The sequence below is a fragment of the Lissotriton helveticus genome, chromosome 7, assembly GCF_964261635.1.
Source record: "Lissotriton helveticus chromosome 7, aLisHel1.1, whole genome shotgun sequence".
In the NCBI taxonomy this organism is placed as follows: Eukaryota; Metazoa; Chordata; class Amphibia; order Caudata; family Salamandridae; genus Lissotriton; species Lissotriton helveticus.
Window position 1 is genome coordinate 813,213,021 of NC_136068.1, and position 20,990 is coordinate 813,234,010.

Genomic DNA, 20,990 nt, shown 5'->3' on the forward strand with positions numbered 1-20,990 from the left:
ACCACCATACAACAGCATACATTGCGACACAAATCTGGACATACATTAAAACGAAAAACTGCCTGTTTGTCTATAGTTGATTGGACTAGGTGGCCTTGAGAGAGGAGGCTGACCTGTGGTGAAACTGCTGGGTTTGTGTGTACGAAGGGGGGGGGGCGCATAGGAGAGGAGCCGTAATTGTGAAAACTTCTGGGTGTGGGCGAAGGCGCTGGGAAGACCTGGTTCAAGAGTGGAGGAACGGCAGGATCTGAGGGTTGGAGTGGCCTGGGATGACGGGTTTCCAGATGGATGCCTTGAGACAGAGTTTCACTTATACAGTCTGGGCTGCCTGCCTCTCGCGTTCAGATGAGTGGGCACAGGTCCTGCAGAGTCCCCTTGTGGAGTTGCGTTGTGCAGAAAAATAGCCGCAGAACAACCGTGCATGAACTCCAGCATCCGTGGGGGTCCATGATGTGATTATGCATGTCTGGGCTGATTCACACAAGCCCAACTTTTCTGGTAGGCCGTTTCATGAAATGTTCACCCCATTGCAGATATTTCCATTTGCCTGTGCTCATTCCTGTTTCGCTGCCTTCTTCTCCTATTCTGCTGCTAAGTCACTTTTCCTACCTCACCACTCTTCTTATAATCTTTTCTGTCTCTGAACACTCCGGCAATTCAGTGTCTCCTCCTTTCTCCTTCTCTGTCTCATTCTCTTTCTCATTTCCTCCCACTGAATCTTTGCTGTGTCACTTTCTTCCAAATTGTCTTTCTCAGACTCTTTCAGGCCTTTTGTAGTTCATACTGCTTGGACCCGCTGAGGGAGACGGTATGTAGGGAAAGGCGACACTGACGGCGGGAGGGGATGAAGCAATGGGGACAGCACGTTCAAGAAACAACTAGCAGCCCAGGGAGGGTGGGGCACGCTAAGGCGAACGGGCAAGCGAAAACGAACCAGAGAGGACGGGTGGATTGAAAAGAAAGAGTGCAGTGCTCGTGAAATGGGCGCCGCAACCAGTATATGAAAACAAAGGGCTGCACCTTTGAGCCTTGTCCACGGAAATGATGCCACACAAAGCGCATCGACACAGCCAAAAATAATAACAAAAACCTTCAGAGTTGGAGATAAAGGTGAGAGAGGGGAAGGAAGTGGACGCCTTGAAGGGCAGTTGGGTCAGGGGGACGAGAAAGGCACGTGCCTCGCGCTGAAGGAAAAACAAGCTGCAAGACGCGCTCTGTGGTGGGGAGGGGCATTGAAGCGAGAAGCGCGCTTGGGCTAGCGAGCGGAAAGCCAGATGGCGCCTCTGCTCGAGCCTGTGCGTGTAAGCGCACACTGTATGCCATACAAAGCTGTGGTCGGACTTTTCAAAGCCGAGGTGATGGAAACACCACCATGTTTCTCCGAGGCGAAGCAGAAATGCCTCGGAGAAACGCGCGGTTATTTTGGGATTCGGGTGCATGTTTTTCTTTCTCTCCTCTTCCCATTGGCTGGAATGTTAAATTCCAGCCAATGGGAAGAGGAGAAAAAGAAAACAGAAAGAAAGTAAAAAACACCCCCCCGAATCCCAAAAAGACGGGGCTTAAACAGAGTGACGCCCCTCTCCTCCAATGGCTGGCCTCCGTTTAGGAAGCCAGCCAATGGAGAAGAGGGGCGGGTTCAAGCCCCACTCTGCAAAACATCAGTTCTCCCCAGCGAAACTGCGCAAGCGCAGCCTTCGCTAGGCAGAGACCTAAAAAGCAACTGAAGTAAATATGGTGAAGCCTTATATATTTCAGTGATAACAATCAGGGTGGAACATGAAGAGGGAACAGAACTAATGTGCTACCGGTCATCGCAAGAGAGCTGTAGGAGATTGAAGAGGTAAACAATAGGTAGATATATACAAGAAAAAATCTAATTTTACTCAAACCTAAATAAAAAGGTTCAACCATTTTTTTTAAGCGATTTATTGCTGAGGGAATGCAAGCTGGAATATTAATCTGGTACAGGGATCTTCAACTTTTTTTTTTAAAATAAAAAGAGCTACTTATGTTTAATAAATATCATCCTGAGCTACTAAGACAAATTGTCAGTTACAACAGTGATGACATTAGACAATATTCCATTAGTTGGCTTTGCATGTAGTATCTCTCATACATACGATGACTTCTGGCACGTAAGAAAGAACATCAGTAATAAGACGCATAAATTAATATATAAATGGCAGCCTTAAAACATTTTTTCTGCAAACATCAGCTCGCTCATGTCGAATTTTACTTTTAAATACATCCTTTTCAATTTTAGAACCATAGCTAAATCAACCAAACACAAGCTTTTAATTTATAAGCAGGAACCTTGGGATTATGCAACAGGAGAGGGCCAAATTATGCGGAAGGGTTGAGTAAATTATGCGGCAAGAATAGGCAAATTATGTGGCATAGTGCCAAACATTTTTTATTTGTATTACTTCAAAATGTTGTACTTTCTACACTTGTTTACACTGTTTGGGCATTGGGTGCACCTCCTTAGTACCAGTTTATTACATATAGTAATAAGACACAGAAAGGTGAACACACAACCTTTGCAAAAGGCTTTCCACTGTGTGTTGAAAGGTGCTGCACCATTTTCAGTAACTTATAAACCGTTTCAGCTAGAAACAACTTTTTTTGTTAAAATTTGCAGATTATGCAGCAGATGACGGATTGTGTGGCAAATGTGGCAAATCTATAAATATGCGAAAATCGCCGCGGCCGCACAATCGCTACAGGTAGCTTCCAAGATACTCTTTGGAGAACAATGCCCTGGTATGTCACTGGTCAAAGTCCCAATAGAGATGCATCTTTTGCCACCATGGCACAAGGGAGGACGATAGGCCATGCAGAAAGCAAAATATTTGGCTCAACAGTAAGCAGTGTAGGGTGGTCAAAGCGGGGAGTACAAGTTAAATGTAAAGACTTGTAAATATTAGAAAGGGCTGGGCAAGACAGAACTTTCTTGTTTTCCCTGGTGGGGGCTGGTCCTTCTGACATTTTGAAAAATTGTGAATTAGCATCCACAGCACAGATAGTAACTCAGTCTCATTGTGCATCACTGGAGGCAACATAAAGTATAAACAGGTATATAATTCACTTCCATAAATGGTTACTGAGGGCTTACATAAGGAACTTATAAAAACTGTACTTTTTTCAGTATAAAGCTGCTAACATTGCATTTAATGAAAATGCTAATATTGTTGAAAACATATCAGATAAGCACCTCCAAAAAGAGGATGCCAACATGATCAAATCAGGAAACATGCTGCTCCCAAAGCATTTAACATGTTCTCTTCCTTTCATGCTCTTCTCATAATTAACGACCAGGTATCCAAAACAATGATATTTAAACATGCTTAGTGCATTAATATATCATACCTGTGCCTCTGCGCCTAGGTTCTTCTGTGCATTAATTCTCAAAGCTAATTTCTTTGCAATCTCCAGTTTCTCAGCATTTCCACCTGTTGGGATGGGAACATTGGAGGCCCCACCTGGTGCAGCCATGTCTTTGACTCTTTTCTTTGAATTGAACATGCTCTCAATTTGCTCATCGATCTGTTAGAAGAGGTAAAAATTCTCATAATAATTACTAAACACAATGTTTGTAAAATTATCAATCAATATTGAATTCAGAAGACACCTCTGGCAATGTTCCATAATATTACTTTGTATCGCAGTGACTTCCATTAATAAGGAATCGTAACATTTTACTACACAAATAGACCGCTCCCAAGTATCTTCAAGATCTTGCCAAGCCCTACCTTCCCAATCGTAGTCTTCGTTCTGTTACATCAGCGACCTTTACGGTACCCAGGTATAAACGGGCTAGAATGGGCGGGAGATCCTTCTCATATCTGGGTCCAACTCTTTGGAATACATTGCCCACCCAAATACGCAAAGAAGAAAACTACAGGAACTTTAGGAAAAGTGTAAAGACCTGGTTGTTCGACAAATAAATACCCTCGGACTTGTTCTCTCTCTAGCTGTGCCCTGTGTTTCACTAATTCGGCGCCGGGAAACCCTTTGTGGGTAGCTGTGCGCCTTATAAATACTATAAAATAAATAAAATAAAAATAAAAAATTTGCTTCTACAATAATTTGTGAAGAGGGTCATTTTTACAGTTTAATTTGGGCACAGAGGAGTATTTGCTAATCTCTAAATTGGAGTAGAGTCCATATTTACTTGTTGAGAAGTCTATTCACGGGAAACTATGTTAAACAAAATTCACAAAGATTGCTTAAAAAAAAAAAAACGTACATGGCAAAGAGTAGCAAAGGCTGAAATATGCTGCAAAACATTGTGTGTCATGGGGTTTTTGTTGCCAACATCTTCTCATTCTGGTGTAATCTGCTGCCTTCATATAGGTCTATTATCAGGACTTATAGCAAATACTAGACACGGAAAGATTCTGTGGTTCTTAACTGCTAATTGAGACAATTTTGGCCGCCTTCCTTAGTAATACAAAAATGCAATCATGGGAACATGGGCTGGCTCCCATCTAGCGTTTGGCCTTCAGTAGACAATTTAAGAGGTTAAAGGTGGAATATCTTAAATTAAAGTAAGCAATTTAAAGCATGATGAATGCAAAAATAGTGAGATCAAGTATTCAATTTCGAGATTTAAATATATTTGATGACAAATGCATACCACAGACATTATACTGAATATGTGGGACAAACTTAAGCAAGCTAGTAAAATTATAGCCTTATAGCCCGCCATAGCAGGCTATACCGGCTATTAAAGGCCTGCTCCAGCGGCGAGGGCCTTTAACAAGGGAGCAGGACTTTAATAGCCGGTATAGCCCAGCTATGAAGGGCTATAAGGCTATTAGAACATTCTGCCACTAGAGGGCAGAAAGTTCTAACAAATAAAACAATGGCTTCATGGAGCGCGAGGGGATTGAAATCCCCTCAGGCTCCCCGAAGCCTTTGTTCACAGCTGTGAACAAAGAAACTTTGGAATGTTGGAGCTCCGGGCTTATACCAGACATTATAAGCCTGGAGCTATTACATTGTTTTCAATGGAGCTCCCAACATTCCAATGTTCTAATACATTATAAATAATTTAATGAAATGATACCTTCTGAAAGTAACTGCTATATGGCATTTCAATGACTATTTTCCAATAACAAATACATTCGAGTACATACATCAACAGCTGTATCTTCATCATCAGAGTCCTGAAGTCCAAGAGCTGCTTTCTGAAGCTTTTTCCGTTCATTGGCCAATGCCTGCTCTGTTTCATCAAACTTAAAGCCTTTCCCAGAGAACCCGCTGCTTTTTTTTATGATCTTTCCCTCCTACAAAGGAAAATCTTACATGTAAAATATTCGTCTGTTAAACCTTTAAATAAACATCAAGTGTTTAGAATCCGACCAAACATTCAGTTTTCTGATATAGAATCTCGGATTGGTTCCGTTATTAAATATTTGATCAATCCCCTAGAAAGCCAATATACCACACAGTGTGTCCATATGAACTACTTACCTCTGGTAACACTCTTTCTGGTAGAGGCTATATCTTGCCGCAGATTCCTCACCTTTTGAATATTCCCGGAGAATCAGACTGGATCCAGAAACTTTTCAGCAGTACCTCAGAGCGCCCTCAGGTGTCGCTTTGCGGAACTGCACTAACGCCACTCAGCCCTCGAAATTACATGAAGCGCCACCACTGCGCATTGACGTCCATTCCTGCCTTTCTGCGCCACCAGAGGCATATCTTGAGCTCCCTTCATGCCTCTCAGACATTTACCTCTACATTTTCTTCAGTGTGCAAGCAATGTCATCTCCAATAACAAAAGGTTTAAAGCCCTGTAGGGACTGTTACAAACAAATGCCTGTGACAGATTTGCATCAGGTATGCCTGAGATGTCTGGGGTCAGCCCACGACTGCAGGCCTGCTGCAGCTTGCGTCGATAAACCCGAAGGCCATCAGGGATCGCGAGGCAAACTTTTACACCGCCAAGCATAAAAAGACTCCTTACCAGGACTGCTACCAGTTGCAGTTTGCGTCTAAGGTTCAATCCCATTCCTGGAGTCAACTAAGCTGCTATAGAGACTGTTTTTTGTCATGGTCCAAGTCAGGTAAGTCAAAACAGAAGCACAAGAAATAAAAGCAGGGTACCGCCCACTCATGCTACCCGCTTTTGCCTGAACAGGCAAAGGGGCGGCACCACAACTCTATTTTGCTTTAAATCGGTGGACATTTGAGTCAACCTTGCAGCTGGTTCTGGCACTACCAGACTCTCTGGGGCAAGTAGCCACGCCACAACAGATTGAAGAGCTCAGCGCAGCTATGCTCCAGCTCATCAGATCCCTACCAACTCCCTTTGGCCTGCCTTTGGTCTCCAAGGAGCTCGAGAGACATTCCACCTAGAGTACTGCAGGCAGGTTCACTGTCAGAGATAGTTTGACCCTTCAAGCCCATATTCTCTGGCTCCAGTACCGAACCCACTTCCGTTGCTCAGGCACTACGATGCAGACTCCCTCACCATTGGAGACGGCCGTTCCAATAGTTCTTGCCAATGTCGATCTGACACGGATCTGACCTCAAAGGAAGTTGCGCCCGGTATAGCCAGAGGCACCACTTTCCCCACTTGACTTACCACCTCCACAAAGTAGTACACAGGCTCTGCATTTTCTTTTTGGTACAGACTCAGATAACGAATAAGACAAGTGATGGGTTCGCTCAACCCTACCGGGATGGCAATTGGTATGATGACTTACAGGAGGCTAGTGAAGCAGTCACCTGGAACAGGGTGAAGGCTGAAAAGTTTACGGAAGCAGTCTGGCACCTGGGGAATACTCAAAAGGTGAGGAATCTGAGGCTAGAAGTCTCTATCAGAAGCAAATGTTAATACATTCATTCCTCTGAAGCAGAAACCAAGGTATGATAATCTGTATCGTATGTCATTCAGGACATTGTAACTATTGAAGTAAGATTTTGCATTTTTTGGATTTACTGTTTAATAATTAATAAGTGATCCAGATTACAAACCAAAGTAGCTGTGTTGCTCTTAGCATTTTATACATCTAATAATTTGATAAACAAGTTACTCACCATTTGGTAACTCTTTCTGATCACTACTTTAAACATAGATTTGTCACCATGTGAATTTCAGCAATTAAGTTGTGACAGTAGGTGGCGTCGGGTCCATCCTCAGGCCTGAATGTAAAGGATGTGGCATCGTGGCCTCTTCAGTCACCACCTCTGCATGATGGTGAGCCTTAGAAACAAGATTGTTTTATTGGCTCAAATGGAAAGGGCAACAAGACTGAGGTCCCCCATGGGCATCTTAAATGGTGTTGGTGGAAATATATGATTCAGCTCTTTAAGAAAACACACTACAACAGGTGGTTAAAATAACTATTGCTGATGAGGTAAACGTAAGAAGGCTGAAAGAGCCGGTAAAAAGTCTTAACTGTTAACAAAGTAAGGCCTTAATGGGTAAAGATTAGGGGTGGGCGGAATTTGCGTAATCGCGTTACGCAAATCTCCGCGAGACGGTAAAAAAATCTCCGCGAACACGCAGTAATTCTGCGAACACGCGGAATTGCTTGTTCGCGATGCTTTTTTAATGTTTGCAATCGCTGTTTGCGTGTTTGGGGGGAAATATCTTGCGAACACGCATTTGAGAACGCAAACTGGCAAAAGATTTTGCGAAATCGCGGAACGCAGAATTTTGGGCAATTTTGCGTTCTCTGCAGAACGCAAAATTACCCAAATTCCGCGAACAGAATTTACCGCCCAGCCTAGTAAAGATGGACAAAAAAGCTAAATATCAGCTAACTGTGCCTGTAAGGGTTGAACATATCGGGAAGCAGACCAGGCAACAAACTTCTCCCAGCATCCTACATAGATTATTTTAATGGAAAGAAGCATGGCTGTCAAGTGGACACACTACTTCGGAAGGAAGGTCAAAAACTGTCACCTATATATGTTCAAAATAATTTACAACAAGGGGTGGTGATGGACAGAGTCTCTGAATTAAGCAGAGTACTCTCACCCAGTCAAGAGATCAGGGCTAGATCCAACACCGTTTTTTAGCTCATTGCACCATCCCAGTTTCAGAACCTGGCTGTATGCAAATTAGTCTGTCCCTGGCCCAGTGCATCATGGGAACAGGGCAGACCAGACTACAAAAGCCAATTCTTACACTGGGAAGAAAACAAGCTTCCGGGGACCGGTTTCTGCCATTTCAGGCGTCTTCGGCCCGGCTTGCTTGAATCCTGATGGTGCAATGAGCAAGGGACTCACATCTGAGTATACCCTTCCACGCTTAGGGTGGACAAAATAATTTACAACAAAGGGGTGGTGATGGACAGAGTCTCTGAATTAAGCAGAGTACTCTCACCCAGTCAAGAGATCAGGGCTAGATCCAACACCGTTTTTTAGCTCATTGCACCATCCCAGTTTCAGAACCTGGCTGTATGCAAATTAGTCTGTCCCTGGCCCTATATATGTTCAAGCATAGAGGCGTAGGTTGTGCGGACCCGAGTGCCGGACCGTGCAATTTTGGCAGGGGTTAGATTGGAGGACAAATGCTCATTGCCATAGTTCTAGATAGCAACTCTCCTTGCCCAGTCTGGAGTCACAAGGATGACTTTGACCCAGTTGTTTCTGATCTTGAGAACTTTGGGCAGGAAGGGAAGAGGCAGGAAAAACTTACAAGAGGTCTGAGCTCCACTCCAAGCAAAAGGCGTCGCCAAGTGAGGGCTGCACTGGGAACTCCAAAGCACAAAAGCTTGAACAATGCACTTTCTCTGAGGTGGTGAAAAAATCGAGCAAAGGTTCTCCTCATTACTGGAAGACAGCCTGCGCCACCTCTGACTGCTGCCAACATTCGTGATCCACTAGGCAACCTTGGCTGAGCTACTCAGCGCTGACTTTTAAAGATCCGACCAGGTGCTGTACTAACAGGGAAATGCTATGAAGCTTCAGCCATTTGTAGAGGAGCAGGGCCTCCTGGCATTGGACCCACCAACCCAATCTGCCCTGTTAGTTTCGATATCACATGACAGTGATGTGGTCTGTGAGAACCTGCACCCGCTTTTACTGTAAAGCAAATCACTTGCAACTGCTACAGGTTGATGTGGAGCTGGGTCTCCACCAGAGTGCTCCGATCTTCACCTCTCCCTCGTTTTAAAATGACAACAAAGGGCGGATGATCCTTTTCCATACAGATTCCACAGCTATGGAACAAGTTGCCAGACCTTCTCCGTAAAGAGGCCAATCTTCTACGCTTCAGAAAGCAGCTGAAAACATTTTTGTTTAGGGAAGCCCTTGGCCCCATTTAATTACATGTTATCTTATCCCCCTTCTGGTTGGTAGAATTGTTGTGTTTTCCTTGGTCTAAAGCGTCTTGAGACCTGTAGGTGAGTTGGCGCTATATAAACTAAAGTAACATAACATAACACATAACTGGGCTCCCTAACCCAGCAATGGTTCACCAGTCATGAATGATAGCTCTGGGTTAGGAAGAGCAGTCTGTCACTGGTCAATTGGAGTCAAGAAGCCACTACTCGAGATATTTTGCAAGCTACTCTGGGACCTGAATGGACTCCAAAAGGCTCACTTGTTGCTGGGCCCTCTGAGACTTCAGATCCCATACTGCAGAGCCTGCATTTGCCACCAGGTATGGTCTACAAGGAAGATGCAGGAAGCCTCAGAGGTTCTATTGAGACCGAGGTGAACAGTTTGTCAATACACTAGGCAAAAACAGTACGGGTGGAAAGGCATACATGAGTTTAGAGCCTCAGTTAAGATGGAAGGTGTTGCTAAGGGACAACCGCATTGGGAACTCCAATGCACAAAAGTCTGGATGCTGCGAGTTCTCTGTAGTGACGAAAAGAGTGCTCCAGGGTTCTCCCTGTTGCTTTCAGATGCCCTGTGTCACCTTTGAGTGTAACTGCCATTTGTGATTCCCCTAGGTAACAGAGGCTGAGTTTGTCTGTTCTGGCAGTTAAAGATCCTGCCAGGTGCTGGGTGATTAGGGAAATGCCCCGAGCGTTCAGCCACTTCCAGAGACGCAGTCTCCTGGAACAGAACCCACAACCTCACCCGCCCTGTTTGTTGCAATATCACATGGTAGTTGTCTTGTTTGTGAGAATCTGTACCCGTTCTCCCTTGATCAGTAAGAATGCCTTCAGTGCCAAGCGAAATGCCTGCAACACCAGCAGGTTGATGAGGAGATAAGCTACTGATGGAGACCAGAGTACTTTGAGCTTCACCTCTCCCAGCCGTCTTCCTCGACTCAGCAACAATGTATCCATCATGACGGTTAGCTCTCGGTGAGATGGGGAGAGGGGTCTGCCACTGGTCCAATTACAATCAAGCAACCGCTACAGATCTTTCTTAGTCTCCTCTGACACCTGTATGGAATCTAATAGGTCCCCATGGAGCTGAGCCCACTTAGATTTCGGATCCCACTACAGAGCCCGCATGTGCCACCTTGCATGGTCCACAAACAGAATGCAAGGGGTCAAAAGCCTCAGAGCCACTCCCACTGAGACCCAGGTCAAGGGTTGAAACATCAGGATAAGAGTACGAATATGTGGATTTGTTGAGATGGAGGTCAAGCTCAGAAGAGCACTGTGCCCAGGACAGTTCCAATAAAGAGGAGCCTTTATGAAGGAGTAAAGTGTGACTTCGGCATGTTAATGGAAAACCCAAACAATGTGAAGAGGTTGGCTGTCATCAGGAGGTGGTTTACGACTGTTTGAGGCAAGTCCACATTCAGTAGCCAGTCATCTAGGTACGGAAAGATATTTATTCCCAACAACCGTAGACAGGCTGTAACCACCATCATCTTTGTGAACATCCAAGGTGCACTGGTAAGTCGCGGTGAACTAAAAGTGCTTTTGAGGTGCATGAAACCATAGGAAGCGTTTATGGGATTGTAGGGCAGTAATTTGGAAATAGGTGTCCTGTAAATTTAATGTCACCATCCAGTCTATTAGGTCCAGGGCAGGCATAGCTTGGGCCAATATGAGCATTTTGAACTTCTCCTTCCAGAGGAAAAAAATCAAAGGGCACAGATCGAGGATCGGACAAAGGCCTCCATGTCTTTTCAGTGCCAGAAAATAACAGGAATAACAGCTAGTTCCTATCTCTGATGCTGGCTCCCTTTCTATGGCTCACTTGGCTAAGAGAGCTAGTACTTCTCCGTCAGAGTATGGACAAGTGGCCTGCTGAGAGGCTTTGCTGTGTGACTGGCATAAGCGGAGGATGCAACAGGAAGGATAAGGAATGGTAAAACATGATGTGGCCACCATCTGGAGAGATATCGTGCGCTACAGAGGGTAGATTAAAGAGGTTTTGCAGAAGCTGTGGGGGGAGGGTGTGGACAGAGGGGGGAGGGGTAGGTTGTCTGCGGTTTGGGTATAGCGTTGCCCGCTGAGGGCCTGGGAGCACTCAGCTTGCTCCCCAGCCCACTGGCATCTTGCAAATCCCAAAAGATGCTCGTAGGGGTGGGGTCAACATTAAAAGAGATGGGAAGCATTCAGGTACTGAATATGAATACAGGCGTGCGGCGTATGACCTTGAAGGGGGGAGAAATTAAGCCTAGTATAGAAAAAGTTTGGGGTTCCACTAATTATCCCTGGAATATTTTATAGAATTGATTGTGACCTGAAATGCATTTCACTCAAGTACTGCTCTGCGGTGTGCGGGGTGGTTGCAGTTCAATTGGCTTTCTGCCTCGCATTGACACACTGACAAAATCCTTAGTGGCAGGTGGTCTAGAAAGACTATTCCTGGGCTGTGTTTTTGAAGTTACAGAAACTTTAGCAGCGTGTGACCTTGCCCCTCCTTGTTTGCTTGGATAGAACACTGTGGTTGTGTTGCCCATTTGAATCTAGACTGGTTTTCCCTTGACATTTCAGGAAGGCCTTCAGTGCCAAGAGTGTCTTCAGTTCCATTATGTTTATATGTGGTACTGCTTCTGCCTGGCTCCATAGACCCCCCGATGTTCAGTTTCACCATGGGAGCCCTCCCTCTGTGTAGGGTGAGTCTTTTGTGATGGTCACTGGGGGAGTTGGGTGTTTGAAAGGCCTGTCCACTGTGATGTGTCCTCGGCTCTATCATCCTATCTCCCCCTTTGTACTTTCTCTGTGCCAACCACTGGGTACTCCCAACGCCCAGGTGCCTGTGACCATTGACATTGTATACATTCTTGTAGTGGTGCCGTGAAACTTTGCATGGGGTATTGAAGTTATGGACACGGTCATCATGCCCATTAGTTTCCTCGCTGTTAGAGGAATTCCACTCGGGATAAGGAGAGTTTGTTCTGTCGTGTCAGGATTCTTTTGGAGACTGGGAAGGATTCTAGAGTATAGTTTTGACCCCAAGAACATATTTTATCTCTCTGGCATTGGTCCTGATTTCTGCATGTTTAGGGAGAACCCCAGTCTGTGGAGTGTCCGTACGACAGTGTTTGTGCCCTCCTGGCACTGTGTGAACGATCTTGCATTTAGTATCCAATTTCTAGGGAAGGGTAGACATGTAAGTCCTGTCTTCTCAAGCGTGCCGCAACTACGGCAAAGCACATTGTGAACACCCTAGGTGCAGACTTTACCTCAAAGGGTAGGACCCTGAACTGGTAATGTATCTTATCCAAGATGAACCTAAGTAACTTCTTGTGTTTGTTGTTCATCAGCACATGCAGTTAGGCATCTGGGAAATCTATGATTGGTAGTTATCCTTCTGCAGGCACATCTTTATATATAAGTTTATGGCACAAAGGTCCAAAATGGGTCTGGGGTTTTCCTGGCTTAAGTAGTAGGAAACAAACCATGTAGACCCTTGTGTTTTCCTGATCTTTCATGAACCTTTCCATTGAGGTCCTTGACCTCTTGAAGCATGATTGAATAATTAGCAGATTTCTAAAGCGCAAACTTAGCCCAAGGGCATCAAGGCGCTGAATACAGACCAGAAAACAAGGAAACAAAAATCCCCTCAAACCAGCTTCACAGGGAACAGCCAAGTCTTTAACTTCATTCGGAAAATTGTGTGTGATTGTTGCCCGCAAGATCAGCCGGGAGAGAGTTCCAAACGTTGGCGGCAGTAAATGAAAAAGCTCTCCCACCCCATCTCTTCCTTTTGAAACTGGGCACCATGAGGAGATTCTTTTTTGCTGACCCAAGGTTCCTTGAGGGCACATAATGTTGGAATAACGACTTAATGCCCACTGAAGCAGCCTCTCCTCCTTGTTGCAAGACCTTGCTTTTGACCTTATGTTTGATGGGGAGCTTAATATTTCAATAGAATAGCCATGCTGGATGATGCTTAGAGTCTATTTACTGAAGGTGATTGTTTTTTAGTCATTGAGAAAACCTGAGATTCTCCCCCTTATGGGTGTTGACTGTAGAAAGGGGGACCTCTTCCTTACCTCTGCCTCCTAATGTCTGTCTTGTTGAGCTAGGGTATGTACACTTTGAGAGGAGAGTTGTGGTAGAAAACGGGCGAGACGGGTGTTTGGTTATTGTCCTCCCCATACTGGCGGTCATTTTCTTTGCACCAAACCCTCTCAGATGCCCCCCCAGAATAGGACACTGTCCATTGCTTTTGCAGTCTCACTGTCCTTTTTCATCATATGTAGGACCAGCATCTGCACTTCCTGCTTGAATTCTGAGTCGCCTAGTCATCTTAGGTGCCGCTCTTGCACAGCTGTCAGCTCACCTTAACTGCAGCATCCATTGATGACTTGCAACATATTCTGGATGGGTCTCTTTGCCCTGCCTTGGTACAGCTCAGAGGTTTGCTCAGCTCTCATCTCCTCCCATTGCGGGTGACCATATCCATGAAAGGGGATGGTAAGAGTTGACAATGTGCCATTCAGTGGTAGCCAACATCTCACTTTTTCACTTCACCATCTCAATTTTCTTCCTTTCAGTTCTGTGGGAGGACTGTCATTAGTGGAAACATTGGTCATTTGGAGTGTGGTTGCTTCGATGATGGAGTCTGCCTCCACATGCTCTCTGATGTAAGCTGGGTCTTTGGAGGAGTGCTTATATGATTTTACCACCCTCTGTGTCACAGCTTTGGCTGTAGCTGGTTCCCTGAAGGCATACCGCCCGTAATCCAAGACACTCTGTAACACTGAGAGGAACTGTTTTTTTTCTGTATTGGTTGAAGGATTTCCAGAAGAAACATGATTCTGGCGGTTCCTCCTGTAGTTGTGCACCATACAAGTATACTGCCTTTTTAATAAGGTTTTGTACACAGCTATGTATTCAGGTGGATACAGGTCTGGAGATAAAGTGTCCACCCCTCCTTTATGCCCTGCTAACTAACTGTGGTATATCCTTCTTCTCTTTCTGTATTAGAGTCTTAACATGTCATTGTAGAGTGTTGCCTATGTAATTGAGAATGTGTTATGTGTGGTGTTCTAAATCAGAGAGGCGGTTGGAGCTTATCTGATTTAGACGCTTTGCTTTGTGCTCCAGTGGGTCCTTGGATTAAATTTAATAAATCCATACCTTTAAACCTAAACTGCCTCCTCCGCATCATTACAATGGCGACGAGGTTCTCTTAAATATTATTGGACCCACTGTGATTTTGAGCATCTTTTAAATTTTTGACGAACTTAATTAAAAGAAACGGACTTACGCTGCAATCCTCTTCAAGTGCTGTTTGTGAGGCCCTTTAAGGTGATGCCTTTTGGAACCCCTAAGGTACTGTAAATTTTGAACTATTTGGGGATTTTCAGTCGCTTTTCACTTAAGCGTCTCTGTGGCAGTTGATCTTATCGCGTTCCTGTCTCTGCCCAATTGATGACGTCCGTGATTCACAACGGACTTCTGAGACGGATTAGTTACTTACCTGTAATCCTAGTTCTCTTCCAGGGGTATCCTCATCAAAGTCATAAGCATTAGAATATTCCCGCCCATGTGCGGGACCCCGGAAACACTATATTATATGTGCCCCACATATAGATATACTCATATATATATAAAAACATATATATATATAACATGCAATAGCAGCCAATAGAAACAGAGCTGAAATATGCTGTGTAGAATTTCCACCATACATGTAATAATAATAAGCATTAGAAACATGAGAAACAACAAAAATGTTTGTTTAGAAACTGTTTTAATGCTCAGAAAGCAGTAGAAATTCTTATAACTCACTGGAAGCATAGAAAGCTCCCAGGCTGCATTGCAAACACACAGTCTAAAAAGACTGAAAAGCTAACCTGTAGCTGCATAGCAATAAACTGACACCGTGCCTTTAAGGCACTCATGACCCCCAGTATCCCATCATGCCTCAGGGGTGACAGTTAGGTCAGTTGTTCTTTTCGGAGACTGAAAATAAACCCAATAACAAATAGGTTAACCATATCTCCTTATTAAAGAATGTCCTTTGCCCAGGGAGGCGGGAGGGTTGCTTATGACTTTGATGAGGATACCCCTGGAAGAGAACTAGGATTACAGGTAAGTAACTAATCCTTCTCTTCCAGGGGATCCTCATCAATAGTCATAAGCATTAGAATAGAATAGCGAGCCTCACCTCATCTCCCTGCGGGCAAAGGAGTAACAATACAGTAATAACCATATGAAGCCTAGTAACTACTAAGCTTGTACAGGCCGTAGGCTACCCAAATAGATTCCTCAAAGAGGCTTGTCCTACTTGAGTATCGGCCCTGGAATCAGACTCGAGACAGTAATGTCTCGTAAAGGTATGAACTGATTTCCAAGTCGCAGCCTTGCAAATCTCCGACATTGGAATGTCGTGCAAGAAGGCTACTGTAGCGGCCTTCCCTCTAGTGGAATGTGCTTTGGGTGACTGCAACAAAGGCTTGCCTGCAAGCTGATAAGCCAATTTTATGCAAGAGACAATCCATCTCGCGATGGACCTCTTGGCTGCCGGAAAACCTGTTCGCATTGAACCATAGTTCACAAACAGTTGATCCGTTTTTCTAATCCCTTTGGTCATTTCCAAATAGAACTTGAGCACTCTTTTAAGATCTAAGGAGTGCAGTGACCGCTCGGCTGGGGTCGTAGGATTTGGAAAAAATGATGGTAGGGAAATGGACTGATTTATATGAAAATCAGAGATGACTTTAGGTAAGAAAGCTGGATGAGCCCTAAGGACTACCCTATTGTGATGAAAGATAGTGTAAGGTTCTTTCGCACAAAGAGCTTGAATTTCGCTGACTCTACGAGCCGAGGTAATCGCCACCAAAAAGGCCGCCTTCCAAGAGAGATGTTGCAAAGAGGCCTTGTGGATGGGCTCAAAAGGTGGTGACATTAACCTGGATAGCACCAGGTTTAATTCCCATGGGGGAGAAGGATTTCGCACAGGGGTATAGACTTTCTTCAACCCCTGGAGGAAGTCCTTAACCACCGGAACCTGAAAGAAAGAAACCTGATCTGGTGATTTTCTGTATGCAACTATGGCTGACAAATGCACCCTAATAGAAGCGTATTTCAAACCAGCAGTAGCTAGGGAAAGGAGGTATGGCAAGATGACGTCCTCCTGTCCTTTGATCGGGTCAAGGTGGTGATCTTTACACCATAAGAAAAACCGCTTCCACTTAACCGCATAAGATGCTCTCGTGGAGGGTCTCTTGGCCTCCTTCAAAATGTTCATGCACTTAGGAGGTAAGTTCAAATGCCCATATTCCATCACCTCAGGAGCCATGCTGTTAGGTTCAATGATGGGAGGTTGGGATGCATTATCCTCCCGTTCATCTTGCTCAACAGGTCCGGCCTGCAAGGAAGTCGTCTGTGTGGACACACAGACAGATGTAGAAGGTCCGGGTACCACCACTGCCGTGGCCAATCCGGAGCTATCAGGATCATGTCCATGTCCGACCTGCAGAGCTTGGAAACTACTCTCGGAATCAGAGCCAGGGGAGGAAACGCGTAAGCGAATGTCCCCGACCAATCCATCAGTAGAGCATTCCCCTGAGTCCCTGGCCGGTGGAACCTGGACGCGAAGGCGTGGCATTTGGAGTTTTCGTCGTCTGCAAACAAATCTATGGTTGGACGACCCCAGCAACGAAAAAGCTCTTCCACCACTTCGTCGTTTAGCACCCAGTCTGGCTGATCTTCGAAGTGCCTGCTGAGAGCGTCTGCTTTTACGTTCAACTCGCCTGGAAGATGCACCGCCACTATCGTGAGGCCTCGAGAGAGGAGCCAATGCCAGATTGCCTGAGCCTCTCGAGACAGAGGGCGAGATCTTGTGCCTCCTTGTTTGTTCAGATAGAACATGGTGGTCGTGTTGTCCGTCTGAACTAGGACTGAGTTGGACTGTATCGCTGGTAAAAAAGCTTTGAGAGCCAGGAATACCGCTCTGAGTTCCAGCATATTGATGTGGTATGTCTGCTCCTGCGCAGACCACAGGCCTTGAATCTGAAGAGGACCCATATGTGCTCCCCAACCTTGCAGAGAGGCATCCGTCACTATCGACTGGATTGTAAGAGGCTGGTGAAACCGAACCCCCACCAGCAGATTCTTTCTCCGTGTCCACCATTTGATGGCGTCTTTAGTCACTTGGGAGAGCTTGATGCGATCCTCCCAAAGTCCTGTCGCCTGGTCCCATTGATCCTCCAGGGCCTGCTGTAGAGGTCGCATTCTCAGCCTGGCGTTTGGGATGAGAAAGATGCAGGATGCCATGGAACCCAGCAGGGATGCTACTTGTCGGGCTGTTGGAAGCCGAGATTCTAGCAGAATTCCACATTTCTGGTTCAGGGAAAAAAGTCTCTCCTCCGAAGGAAACGCTTTTCCCACTTTTGTGTCCAGAACGGAGCCTAGATAGTGAATTGACTGTGTAGGCCGCTGGACTGACTTCTCCAGATTCACATGGAGACCGAGCCTGTGCAATTGGAGAAGACACAGATGTAGATCGTGCTCTACCCGCACTGGAGACGGACCTTTTAGGAGCCAGTCGTCCAAGTATGGGTATAGGAAGAGTCCTTTCTTGTGCAAAAAAGCCGCCACCACTGCCATGCATTTGGTGAAGACTCGTGGTGCGGACTTGAGACCGAAGGGTAGCACTGTGTACTGATAGTGCTTGTTCCCTACAACAAACCTCAAGTACTTGCGATGTTGTTGAGCAATTGGGATGTGAAAGTACGCATCTTGCAGGTCCACCGAACACATCCAATCTCCGACTTGAAGATGTGGGCATATTTGGTGAAGAGCCAGCATGCGGAACTTTTCTCTGATGATGATCTTGTTTAAAAGTCGTAGATCGAGTATTGGTCTGAACTTGTCCTCCTGATCTTTTTTGGGGACAAGAAAGTACCTGGAGTAGACTCCCTTTCCTCTTTGAGCGAGAGGAACCTCCTCTATCGCTCGCTTTTGCAGTAGGACTGTTACCTCTCTTCGGAGCAAGCTTAGTTGGTGAGGGGAAGCGCTCTTTGGAGGTATGTTCTTTGGAGGAGCAAGGAAACGTAGTTTGTATCCATTGTGCAGTATATTCAGCACCCACTGATCCTTGGTGATGCTGACCCACTCTGCCAGGTGTTGTGAAGCACTTCCTCCCACTGGAGTGGGCAACGGCGCCAGAGGAAGCCACTGATCAGGCTTTTCCTCCTCTTGTAGTGGTAGAGGATTGTTGATGACCTCCTCTACCTCTGCCAGGTTTACCCCGAAACTGGGGTTTTCCTTGGGCTTTACTTTGGGACCATTGAGGGGTTTGAACCCTCTGTTGAGCCCCTCTCCCCCTGTTGGGCTTGAAACGACGCTTGAACTCTTTCTTCTTTTCCAAGCCCACCGCTTTCACTGTGTCCAGTTCCGTCTTCATTCGGGTCATTTCTTCGTCCGCATGCTCACCGAAAAGAGCGGAACCCGAAAATGGGAGATTAAGGATGCGATGTTGAGCATCCGGCTTCAGGCCTGTCAAGCACAACCATGCCGATCTCCTGGCACAAACCCCATGAGAATAGGAATGCGCCGACAGGACAGCGCCATCCGCAGCCGTGCTGATCATCTGATTCGCCACCAGACATCCTTCAGTCACGGTCTCCTCAAAGTCCTGCTGGTCTTCTTTTGGCAGCTTGGCTTTGAACCTTTCCATAGAGTCCCATAAGGCTCTGTCGTACCGACCCAGAAGTGCAGCCGCACTAGAAACTTTAAGAGTCGACGCAGCTGAGTTGCAGACTTTGCGACCCCAGGAGTCTTGCGTCTTGCTGTCCTTGTCTGGGGGGACGGAAGAAGAACCTGCCACTGCGTGTGTCTTCCTCGCCGCAGCCACAATAACAGAGTCTGCAGGCGGGTCCGATCTTACAAAAACCGGGTCAGAAGAGGCCGGTTTGTATTTCTTTTGGATGCGGGCTGGCACCGCTCTGATAGCCGCCGGAGTTAGAAATACCTCCTTGACAGGATCTATAATCCCCGGAACTAATGGCAGTAGAGGACGGGTGATCGCCTTTTTGTGTAAAGTCTCAAAAATTACTGTCGTTGTAACCTGAGGGACAGACATTTCAATGTTCAGCTTCTGAGCTCCTCTCTGTAAGACGTCCAGATACGTGCCAATGTCATCCACTGGGGAAGATCGGGACGTAGGACTGTCCGTCAAAGTAGGGGAGTAGTCCCTTTTGGAAGACCTGGAAGAAGCAGTAGAGGAAGTAGACGGAGTCCGTCGACGTCTATGGTGGACACTGTGCCTCCTCTCTTTTGATCGTTTCGAAGGCTCTTCTCGTCTAGGAGAGCGAGACCTGACCCGCACCTCTGGGTCTTTTCTGGGAGATCGGGTCCTTCTGGGAGATCTGGGTGGTGTTCTTACAGGAGATTTGCGCCTGGGAGGGCTATGCTTGTCCATCTCCTCCACCAGATTCTGAAGAGGAGACCTGTGGTGCGAGCTGGCATAGTCTTGCATACGCTTTGCAGCCCCAGAATCTCTCCAATGGTCCAAAGACCTGTACCACCTGCTTGACAGTCTGACTTTATCCGCCCAATGGTCCGTCCGACGCACAGGTGATTTGCGTACCGGACTTCTGGACTTTGAAGATGCAGTTGAGGAGCCAGAGGACCTTGAGGTGGAATGACGGGAAGCTGATTCCGTTACCATCACCACATCTGAACCTCTCGACGCCGAGCGATCTTCCCTCGTGGTCGAGTGCTTCCGAGGCGTCGGCGGATCAAACAATCTTGTTTTAGAATGTCTATGCGAGGATGTATGGTCTCTCGACGTCGAGCGGCGATGAGCAGCCGCCGACGGAGTTCCACGTCTCGACGTCGAACGGCGAGTACCGGCCGTCGACGGAGTCCTCTCTCTCGACGTCGACCGACGATGCCCAGTCGTCGACGGAAGTCTCGACGTCGAACGACGATGTCCTGTCGTCGACGAAGTACCCTGCCTCGACGTCGAGTGACGATGCCCAGTCGTCGACGGAGGTCCTTCTCTCGAACGGGGGTGATCAGCCGTCGACGGAGATTTCTGCTTCCATGTCGAATGTCTGTGCGACGACGGTGGAGGGGTATTGGGCACCCTCGACGTCGAGAGCTGACGAGACACCGACGGAGACTGCATCCTCGACGCCGATCGACTCTTCCCTGTCGACGGCGGAGGGGTCTTGGTCCTCGACGCCGAACGTCGCTTCTTCGACGACGGCGGAGGAGTCACACTTCTCGACGCCGGTCGACGTCTGGATGACCACGGCGGAGGGGTGACCTCCCTCGACGCCGGTCGTCGCCTGGTTGACGACGGCGGAGGGGTCTTGGACCTCGACGCCGACCGTCGCCCGGTTGACGGCGGCGGAGTTCCCTTCCTCGACGTCGGACGTCGCTTGGTTGACGCCGACGGAGGGGATTTTGACGATGGAACTGGATCCTTCGACGTCGTCGACGTACCTGGTCTTCTCTTCGACGGCGAGCCCGCCGTCGACGGTAGTTTAGACGATGAATGATCCACCGGTGGTTCTTTTCTCAGCGCCGAGCCCGACGCTGAGGGTGAGGGGTGTGAAGACTTCTTTCTGGAAGATGAGTGAGTCTTCTTGGAGCCCTTCCTCACCGGAGATCTTCCTCTTGATGACCTATGAGCTAGGCCAT

General features: G+C 46.7%; 1 protein-coding gene across 2 annotated transcripts in view; it reads right to left on the reverse strand.

Annotated features, from left to right (window-relative positions):
* The window catches only part of DDX46 (DEAD-box helicase 46), a 1,223,843-nt gene that overhangs the window by 199,905 nt on the left and 1,002,948 nt on the right, over window positions 1-20,990 (reverse strand). For both annotated transcript variants that reach the window (XM_078653270.1, XM_078653271.1), the window contains exons 18-19: window positions 5,142-5,291; window positions 3,370-3,546 (exon numbers count right to left, since the gene is read on the reverse strand). In XM_078653270.1, coding sequence (XP_078509396.1) covers window positions 3,370-3,546; window positions 5,142-5,291 — 327 coding nt within the window. The remainder of the gene's footprint in view (window positions 1-3,369; window positions 3,547-5,141; window positions 5,292-20,990) is intronic.